At 56.5% G+C, this 10459-nt stretch overlaps 1 protein-coding gene across 1 annotated transcript; it reads left to right on the forward strand.

Annotated features, from left to right (window-relative positions):
- Positions 1-573: 573 nt before the first annotated feature.
- On the forward strand, positions 574-9729 carry SLC25A18 (solute carrier family 25 member 18). The gene is made up of 9 exons (XM_075553159.1): positions 574-593; positions 1638-1760; positions 1933-1988; positions 3609-3699; positions 4671-4789; positions 6863-7028; positions 8214-8368; positions 8943-9018; positions 9389-9729. The coding sequence occupies exons 1-9, from the start codon at positions 574-576 to the stop codon at positions 9528-9530; spliced, it is 948 nt and encodes a 315-aa protein (XP_075409274.1). The 3' UTR covers positions 9531-9729.
- Positions 9730-10459: the final 730 nt, after the last annotated feature.

A 10459-nucleotide genomic window follows, 5' to 3' on the forward strand; every position in this document is an offset into this window, starting at 1 on the left:
GGCCCGGGCTTTCTACATAGACCGATTATTGTGAAAACTCAGAGACTCCGTCCCCTTTTCTTGAGTCCTGTGACATTCCGAAAACATCATTTAAGAGCCAAGAAAGCAACACACACGCACACAATTTTAATCCTTTGCCACAACTACTCCCAACCTCCTCCTCCCTCTGAAATGCCTGCTCCCCATCCCACCCCACCCCATTGTCCCTTTCCACATGCTGTGCCTTGTATCCCATGCTCCCATATTGCCCTTCATTCTCATCCTCCACCCCTACTCCCCAAAGCTTTGCTCTCCCACGTCTGGCCTGAGCGTCCTGGAGGTAGCACGGCTCTGCCCACACTGTGGACAAGGCAGCTGCCACTCAGGGGAGTTGTGACTTGCCAGCATCTCAAAGCCAGTGAGTGGGTGGCCAGACTGGGCTTCTCTCCAGACCCCGCATGCGCTGCCCACTGCCATGGGGGGCTGGAGCCAAGCAAGTGACACGACTTCTTCCCCTCAGTCGGCCGTCCGGGACAGCCACCACCTCTGAGCTGCGACCAGCCTGGACGCCCCAGCCCTCAGCGGCCCCCCGGAATGTCCAACCAGGATCTGAAGTAAGCTCATGGGACCGCCAGCCCTCTTGAGGCAGGTTTGGGGTTGCTGTGGCAACAGCACATCCCTCTGCCTCCGGTCCAGATTCCTGGAGTGCTAGCCCTGAGCGGGGAGGGGCGAGCGAGGCCCCTTTCCTCCAAAGGGGAAGCTAGATGGCGCCGGATGTGCGATGGTTGGGAACGCATCTTAGTAGGTTGCCGGGTATAGGCCCCTGCAAAGTGCTTGTCTGCCGGTGGCGCAGGCCTCTGACGTGCAGGTCCAGATTCGTGGGGAGGAAGCCTGCTGTGTTTCCTGCTCTTAGGAAAGGGACCTCTGCAGACAGAGGCGTCGGCCTGCAAGACAGGGAAGGAAGCTTTCCTAGATTCCCTGGAGTCTGAGGGAGCGGAATTGTCTGTTTTAAGTCTTCTTAAAAAGATCTATCCTTAGCCAGGATGAAGGGACCCCAAGTTACCCAAAGGGTTTTATTTATTTTACTCTGGGCTGACATGCGAGAATCCCTGGCCGGCGCGGATGAGAAGCCGGGTCATCAGAAGTGGCTGTTTTGAATGATCAGCAATAACAGTTATGGCTTGCAAAGCCTTACAGGAGAGGCCAAGGCTAGAAGTGAAGTCACTTGCTCAAGGCAAACTCCAACTCCGCTCTGAGGCCCCCGAGGAATGTTTGTTTGAGAGCCATCTTCCCCACCGATTTCTCAGGGTGAGGGGTCTCTGCCTCCGGGTCAAGTGGTCCCTGGGCCCCCCGCTGGGACTGGAGGGCGCCGTTTCCCATCAGTCCCTGCAGCAGCTTGACTGGAGAGCACTTCCTCTTCAGGTTGGAGCAAGATGCTTCAGGCCTAGTGAGTGCAGTCGGGTGCAGGCGGGCCGGCCAGGCTCTGGGCGCCCTGCCTCTGGACTGGAGCCTGCAGGAGGGGGGCCAGCCAGGAGCTGCTGGGGGTGGAGAGGGGAGTCTCAGGTCACTGGATTGTTACAGGAGGCCCTGGGGGCCTGTTTCTGCCCCCTACCCCAGCCCCAATCTGTCTTCTCTCTGCCCCCGGCCCCCTCCCTCAGCATCACAGCCAAGCTCATCAATGGCGGCGTGGCAGGGCTTGTGGGGGTGACCTGCGTGTTCCCCATCGACCTGGCCAAGACTCGGCTGCAAAACCAGCACGGGAATGACATCTACAAAGGAATGTAGGTCTTGGTGGGAGCCGTGGAAGACCAGGGGGAGGATGACCCCAGGCCCCCCACGCCCCAGCCTTTCCAGTTCCTGCAGGGCTGAGGAGGGTATGTGGGACTGGGGAGTGTCATGGGGCCGGGAGGTGGCTGGTGGGGGGAGTAGACACGTTTTGCTCTTGCTCCCCAGGGTGGACTGCCTGCTGAAAACAGCCCGGGCCGAGGGCTTCCTGGGCATGTACCGAGGTGCGTCCCGGGGGTGGGGGGGTCGGGCTGCGGGGTGCAGGCTTGGTGGGGACCCTGCCCTACAGCTGGTTTCCCCTGGCCACCCCGTGGTCTTTGGTGCCAGTGCAGGGCCTTGTGGTTCCTGGTGGGACTCCAGGGGGCACGAGTGAGCAGGGAGCCCAGAGCCCTGGGTTCCAGTTCAGGCACCAGCACCTCCTCTCCCTCCCTCAGCGATAATCAAAGCTGCCCCCCCCTTTCCTACTGCCCTCCCTCTCCTTCCTCTACCTCAGGGGCTCTCAGTCTTCCTAAGTCCACGACCCTTTCAGACAGCTCCTCATGTGGTGCTGACCCCCCACCATAAAATTAATTTCGTTGCCACTTCATCGCTGTCATTTTGCTCCTGTGATGAATCGTCATGTAAATCGGAGTTGCAGGCTGTATTTTCATTGTTACAAATTGAACATCATTAAAGCATCGTGATTCATCACAAAACAATATGTAATGTTATACTGTGAAATTTTTATGTGGTTTCCAATGGTCTTAGGCGACCCCTGTGAAAGGGTCGTTCGACCCCCAAAGGGGTTGCAACCCACAAGTTGAGAACCGCTGCTTTACCTCTTCCCAGGGCCCTAGGGCACCCAGCGATGAGGGCCCTGAGTCTCTGCGGGGCCCTTGTGAGGCGGACCCTCCCTGACTGGGCCCCTGTCCCCATCCAGGGCTGTGTGGCCGTGGTTAAGTAGGGAAGTTGCCGACAAGCTCTCTGCCCGAGGACTAGAACACACCCCTATAGGGCCCTCAAAGCTGCAGAGTGGCTGGTGCCCCCGCGTAACGGGGACAGCTCGCTGTGGGGACTGTCGCGGAAAACGGCCCATGAAGACAACCAAGACAGGACAGCAGGAAATATGATGGGGTGACGGTGAAGCAGTTATGTCTCAATAAAATCGGCCAGAGGCGTCCTCCTGGGCCCCCGGAGGCTGCCTTCACCCCTAGAGATGTGCCTGGCTGGGGCTGAGAGCTGGGAGGAATGGGCAGGCTAAACTTGTTGAAAGCCACCGGCTGTTCTGTGGGAGAAAGACAAGGCTTTCAGTTCGTCTAGGGCCCTAGACCAGTGGTTCTCGACCTTAGGAACCAAGACACCGCGCTCTCTCCGTCTCCAGGCGGGTCTGCCCACAGCAGATACGTCCACCTACAAGGACCTGCCGTGAAGACTGTCACCCATGCTGCATGGTGCTTCATGATAAAGTTCATTTATTTGTCACGAGAAATAGTGAATCTATAATGACATTGTTTGTGTGATTCATCACGATGCTTTAATGGTGCTCAATGTGTAACAATGAAAATACATCCTGCATCTCAGATTTACATGACGATTCATCAGATAGCAAAAGAAATCATTGGGGTCACAACCACATGAGGAACTGTATGAGGGGTTGCAGCATGAGGAAGGTTGAGAACCGCTGTCCCAGACACTTAGGGACGCCAGGAGTGAGTGAGTGAGTGAGTGAGTGAGTGAGTGAGTGAGTGTGTGTGTGTTGGGTTTAGGGTCGAGTGGCAGACTCGAGTTGGTGTGCCTGGGGGAGCCTGGACGCTGAAGTTCTGCGTTTGTTCTGCATTTGAACGTCATGTTTCTGTCCCTCCCAGGGGCTGCCGTGAACCTGACCCTGGTCACCCCAGAGAAGGCCATCAAGCTGGCAGCCAATGACTTCTTCCGGCACTTGCTCATGAAGGATGGGTACAGGCCCGCCTGGGGCTGTCGGTGGCTTCTGAGGGGAGGGGATGCGGGGAGGATGCCAACTGCCACCCTTCACTGTAGTCTCTAAATACGTGCACGTGTGTCAGTAACGTGCCCACGCATACTTAAATGCGTGCTCACACGTGGCTGATGGGCAGGTGGGAATGGGTTCATGTGATGTGAAGGCTCCCTCTTTTCCTTCTGTTTCTCTCCAGAGAGCGAGATCCACTGCTGTCGGGCTGATCCTACAGGACAGCGTGGCGCTGCCCCCACCCAGGGTTCCCAAGCCTGCCCTCTTGACGGCCACAGGCAGCCACAGCGTCTCCCTAGGCGGCTGGCCGGCTGATCCACTGACATCTCAGTTCGCAGCTGAGCACTTTAATCAATGTGCCATTAGGGAGCATATATATACACACACACACACACACACACACATATATAAAGAGAGCACATGGAACCAATAGTATGCAGTATATGTGTGTGTGTAGACAGACACACACACGAGTCCTGGCAGCACAGTGGTTAAGTATTCAGCTTTTAAGTAAAAAGGTGCCAGTTTGAACCATAACCTGCTCCCTGGGAGACAGCTGTGGCAGCCTGCTTCTGTCAAGATTGACCACTCTGGATGCTCTGGCGAGCAGTTTGGCTCTGCCCTGTGGGACCCCCAAGTTGAGTCAACATGGTGGCAATGGCTTGGTTTTATTTTGTGTATATATATATATATATATATATATATATATATATATATATATATATATATATATATATATATATATATCCCTGGCCAGCTCTGTTTTAAGCATGTTTCTGGGGACCCGGCTGGAGAGCAGGTGATCGATTATGACCCTGCTGGGTGAGTGGAAGCTGACGGCAAACCATCACCTGCAGAAAGTGCCAGCTCCCGGGGAAGGCAGCAGGGTCACAGTGGGCACGGGGCTCATGACTGAGGGAGCCGACTCCTGCTTCCACAGGAGACAGCGCAATCTGAAGATGGAGATGCTGGCTGGCTGTGGTGCGGGGATGTGCCAGGTGGTGGTGACCTGCCCCATGGAGATGCTCAAGATTCAGCTGCAGGATGCTGGACGCCTGGGTGAGCCCTAGCCCTCCCTTCCCACCAGCTCAGCACCCCCATTTGCTAAGCAGTGTGATCCAGTCTGCATTCTCGGGTCCTGGGGTCTCCATGGTGACCATTCCAGATTTCAACCCGTCCAGCTCAAGAACATGCAGCAGAAATGGGAATCTTGGTTCAGGAGAAATTGGTTCACGATGCCTTGTTAGCAGACTTGATGTCCTGCAGGTGTTAAGAATATCAACGACCTGCTCACTAACCTGGAGTCAACAGGGATTTTATACCATGGAAGCAGACCTTCAGTGGGAAAGCGTCCAAAGGGAAAAGAGAAGCCATTTCTGTTCGTTTGGTATTCCCTCAACGAGAAGCTTGGCCCCTTCCTAAAACCAGACCCTACCCACAAAATAGAACCCGTGTAGGTGCTGGGCCAGGGCAGATTGGTACGAGCCAGGACTGGCTGCCCAGGTCATCCCTAGTGGAATGGGGCCTCTCATCTCGGTCTGACTTGAGCAGCTAACGGAGAATGTGGTCACCGGCAGCTGACATGGACGGATGGGCCCCCTCCTCAAACTAGCTAGAACTCAGCCGGATGTGTAGGTTGGGTTTGGTCAGCCTGACGTAAATAAAACTGCAGGAAGACTAAGAGTTCAGGAGCTAGAAAGCCCCCAGTGTTGGGTGGAGTGGGCTACGCCGTGAGCCGCTAACCACAAGGCCGGTAGTTCAAACCCACCAGCTGCTCCATAGGAGATAGATGAGGCTGCCTGCTCCCGTAAAGATGTGCAGGGGCCGTCCTACTCTGTCCTGTCGCTCTGACTCAGTGGGTTGGGTGCTGAATTGCAAAGCGGGAGCCCTGCCGTGTTCAGGCTTCCAGCCTTCAGTATCCGGAACACTGAAAAGGAAGTGACGGGATTTAGACTGGCGATGTGCACTGAAAGAGAACAGGGCTGTAACATTTGTCGTGATTAAGTGACTATAAACTGCGTATGGCCAGTTGAGACTGGCACGGTACCTCGTTTCCTACCACGGGAACTTTTACATGGTGATTATCTTCCCACCCCACCCCCAAAAAAATCCCCCATACAAACCACCAAGCCGGTAACCACCCAGGGCTTCCTGCCCATGACGACCCCACGCGTGTCCGAGCAGAACTGTGCTGTGGTTTGTCCACGGCTGATCTTTTGGGGGAAGCAGTTTGCCAGGCCTTTCTTCTGAGGCACCTCTGGTTGGATTCAAACCACTAACCTGTTGGTTAACTATTTGCAAAGCTGATTGTTAGAGACCTGGACCTAGATTACTCCCAAAGAAATAAATGCATCTGAGGACTGTCTTCCTGGTGTGACATGTGGCCCCTGCTGGGGAGCGATCAAAACTGGGAAAAGAAAAGCTTCCTTTCAGTGGGACTTCCAAGGCAGAGCTTCCCGCTCCGACACTGAGGTGGGGGAAATACCTCTCCACACCCTTGCCCCACACGACACCCTGTGGCCCTCTGTCCGTGGGACTTAACCCTGCTCGGGGACACATCCCACCACATTTACGCTATGCCGCCAATGAGCTCTTCGTTAATCCAGTGATCGCTCTGCAGGGAATCAGATCGCATCTAAGGGGCAAGGAGACCTTGCATCTGCCTTCCAGAGGGAGGAGGCAGCAGGGGAGTGTCTGGAGGACACACAGGAATCTGCTGCTTTCCACACTTTCCAAACACTGGCGGGAGATGTATGGGCTTCCTGTGTCCCAGCTGGTTAGGAATGGCCGAGGGATCTGAGGCACAGCCTGATTCAGAGACGGGCCCTGGGAGCACTGCTGCAAGCCGGGCAGGGGACAGTGGTGTCTTGCGGCTGCCACCACGCTGTCCCCTGGCTCTGGGATGGCTGGTCCATCTGTCTAGCTCGGCGGTGTTGGCCTGTCCTTCCTCTGGGGCAGCTCATGAGGTGACAACAGACCTGCGGGAGATTTCCTTGGCGTCCTACCCTCAGGGCAATCTTCAGAGTTGTTTTGAGTTGTCTGGGCTAGGCTCTGCGAGTCACGCAGTGGGGACTGTTTCCCAGCCCCTGCGGGCACTGGGTTGTGATGGGGAGTCTGTTCTTTCCCTTCCAGCCGTCCACCCTCAGGGCCCGGCCTCAACACCTGCCTCCTCCCGGTCCTACACCACGGGGTCAGCTTCCACCGGCAAGCGCCCATCGGCCACCCGCCTTGCCTGGGAACTGCTCCGCACTCAAGGCCTGGCCGGCCTCTACAAGGGGCTGGGCGCCACTCTCCTCAGGTGAGGCTCTTTCTGAACTTGGCTTCCTGCGACCTGCGTGAACAGCAGAGGGAACAAAGGCCAGGTTGCCCTTGTCTTCTTCCAGTGCCCGAGCCAGGGTAGCGGGTGGTCTCCACATGCCTCGTTTGGTGGTTAGACAGAATGGGTCCCTGGAGGGCTGAACAAGAGTCGCTTCTCCAGTGAGCAGGTCCACACGTGTTGGGTATTGTGTGGCCCACAACTGCAGATCTTTTACAAGTAAATACCATGGGGGGGAGGGGAGGGGGTGGGGGTGTTTCAAACTTGGTAGATAAATTCCACTTGTAATTCCATGCTTTCATGAACTTCCTAGAAGGCCCCTTGGATGCCCTCGTATTCCCTTACTGCTGGGCTTCTGATTGAGTCATTAAGTTCCGCCAAAATCTTTAAAATTGCTTACTCACAGGCCAGGGGCTAGCAGGGGCTCTCGACCTTCCTAAGTCCGCGACCCTTTCAGGCTGTTCCTCATGTTGGGGTGACCCCCCCCAACCAGAAAATTACTTTCGTTGCTACTTCATCACTGTCATTTTGCTACTGTTATTAATCGGGTGACCCCTGTGAAAGGGTCAATCAACCCCCTAATGGGTCTCAAACCCCAGGTTGAGAACGGCGGCCCTAGATGAACTCGACCATCACACCCGCCACTGCTTGTCCCCACTGACAACTCTTGACCAGCCACTCGCTCAGCTTGACCCTCTGCCAGCCTGCCACCCCTTCCAGGAGGGCAGGTCCCAGTCCGCATCTGGGTTCCCCGTGCAGAGGCTGCTGGCAGACCATGAACTTGGGAAGGGGAGGCAGACCGAGGGCGGCTGGAGGGCTGTCTACCTCGCTCCAGTACTGCTGGCTGCCAGGGCAGAACAGGTGGCCATGGCTTGGCTCTGACTCATCGGACTAGCACCACAGCTTAGGGGTCCTCACACTTGTTAACCAGGGGGCCAGTTCACTGTCCCTCAGACCCGTTGGAGGGCCGGACTATAGTTTTTTAAAAGAAACTATGAACAAATTCCTATGCACACTGCACATTTATTATTTTGAAGTGAAAAAACAAATGGGGCAAAAACACCCAGCGGGCCTCAGTTTGAGGACGCCTATGGGAAAGGTCTCCTGGCTGACTTCGGGTGGAGGGGTGGGGGTGGGGGCGGCTCAGGCTCCTCCTCCTCTCTGCAGAGACATCCCCTTCTCCGTCATCTACTTCCCGCTCTTTGCCTGCCTCAACGGCCTGGGGCTGGACGCGCTCTCTGGGAAGGCCTCCTTTGCTCACTCCTTTGTGTCGGGCTGCGCTGCAGGTTCCGTGGCCGCCATCGCAGTGACGCCTCTGGACGGTGAGCGCGGGGAAACCGCCGGGCCTCGGGGTTGTCAAGTGGCCTACGGGGTACCCGGGACTTCAGGATGAAATGATGAAGCTGACACCCTTTTGGGGGTGTCCACCTGTGACCACCAACAGGGGTCCTCAGAAAGAACGAGGGGCTGAGACCCAGTCTTGTTTCTCATCACTGACAGTTCCTTCTTCACCTCCTCGCTGCCCGTTTCACCTGCCCCCACCCCCACCCCTCACGGCCTTCAGCTGTAAATGACTGCCCCCAGTCAAAACTTGAGCTGAGCTGCAGGGACTAAACCAAGTGTGGGGCCTCTGCTTCTGTTATATGGGGCAGCACCCTATTTCTCTGCCCCACAGGTCGGCGGCGGGGGGGGGGGGGAGGAAAGGGGGGAGGCGGATCTTTCCACATGGCAAGCATGTTGTCCCTCATGCTCTCCCGTCCCGAGTTCCCACAATGGCAGAACTGGCCCCGCGACTGGTTGACGTATGTTGGTTCTAAAGGGAACTCGGGCACTTCATGTTGAGAGCCCTCCCAAAGCAAGACAGCTGCTGTCTCTGTTCACCTTTCCTTGGTTTAGTTCTGAAGACTCGGATCCAAACCCTCAAGAAGGGGCTGGGTGAGGAAGTCTACAGCGGGCTCACCGACTGCGCCAGGTGAGTCCCAGCCTGCCTTGCTGCCAGAGCATCCTCCACACTGGGCCACACGGAGGCCCACTTAGCACTGCACTACCCTCCCCTTACACCTCTCAGCGTACACAGGCCACACGGGAGCCTTTTCCTCCCCCTTTATCTCCACACCCACTTTCTCCCAGAGTCTTGCCTGGTGCGAGATCCAGCTGGTTTCTGGAGCCCTGACCCAATAGCTAAGTAGCCAAACTGCCTAAACATGGTGAGCAAGGCCTGCCTCGCACACATCCGGGAGCCTGGGGACTGCTGTGGAAAGTGGCACCCCTCTCCCAGGTGCCACACAGCATCCGTGCCACCTGCTTCTGCCCTTCCGCTCACCAGCCTCTTCTCTCTGCAGGAAGCTCTGGATTCGAGAGGGCCCAGCTGCCTTCCTGAAAGGAGCAGGATGCCGGGCCCTGGTCATCGCCCCGCTCTTCGGGATTGCCCAGGGTGTCTATTTCATTGGGATTGGAGAGCGGATCCTGAAGTTTTGCGAGTAGTCCTTTTCCCGCTGCCACCTCTCTACCTAGCCCACGGCCCCAGGCCCCTGCCATCTAACTTGTAGGACTACCTCATTCTGGGGAGGGCCCAGTCCACCCTGCTCTCCCTGCACACGTGCGGTGGGCTCCTCTGGGAGAAGGCCTACCAGGGATCGCCAGAAGGCCAAACCACGCCCTTCTTCACAATCACCAGCGTGGGCCGGGTTTGGTGGGCTTCCTGGCAGGCCTTCGCGGTCAGTACAGGCCGAGGGGGCTCCTGCCACACTGCATTTCAATCTCACACTCAACACTCGGTAGACTCGAGTCAGTTCTAAGATTGAGCTTTGCTGATCCCAAACTAATCATTTAGTTAGTGCGAGCGCTGAATTTGGGGGAAGAGGAGGGCTGGAGATTCAAGGGGACCATGAAAAGCCCTCTCAGTCAGGACTTCGTATGAAACCAAGCCAGGCCTTTCACTGTGCTGGTGGGGGACACGGTTCACGTGGTGCGCAAAGGGCTGGCCACAAAGCTTCCAGAGCCCGGGCTCTCTGGACCCAGCCGCACCAATGTTCGTGGAACACTATTGAAATAAAGTGGCTAAACCTCTACCGCGAACACGGTCTGTCACCTGCTTTTACTGTGTCCACCTCAGAACCAGGTAGCCCTGTCACATATTCTCCAAATTCCTCCTCATGAAGGCAGAGGGCTGTAACCACAGGGGCAGTTCAAGTGACTGCACTGTGAGTCTTCGTCAGTCCGTCATGGGAGGAAGCGAGTGCTAGGACCGGTCTCCCCGCCCCACACAGGGCTGCGCCCAGAAGGGCAAGGACGCCACACAGGCGGGGTTGGGGACCAGTGGCAAATGCCCGTCCCAGGCTTCATCTCCATGAATCCCCCTGTGGAAACTTGGGTCAATGAGGAAGGCGATGGTGCTGAGATGGTCCGAATCA

Source organism: Tenrec ecaudatus, chromosome 6, assembly GCF_050624435.1.
Source record: "Tenrec ecaudatus isolate mTenEca1 chromosome 6, mTenEca1.hap1, whole genome shotgun sequence".
In the NCBI taxonomy this organism is placed as follows: Eukaryota; Metazoa; Chordata; class Mammalia; order Afrosoricida; family Tenrecidae; genus Tenrec; species Tenrec ecaudatus.

What these genes read in the sequence shown, in the direction of transcription:
- SLC25A18 (XM_075553159.1), top strand. Translation starts at nt 574, where the DNA reads ATGTCCAACCAGGATCTGAA. An exon ending in ATGTCCAACCAGGATCTGAA is followed by an intron (nt 594 to 1,637) that starts GTAAGCTCATGG and finishes CCCCTCCCTCAG; the next exon opens with CATCACAGCCAAGCTCATCA. An exon ending in GGGCTCACCGACTGCGCCAG is followed by an intron (nt 9,019 to 9,388) that starts GTGAGTCCCAGC and finishes TTCTCTCTGCAG; the next exon opens with GAAGCTCTGGATTCGAGAGG.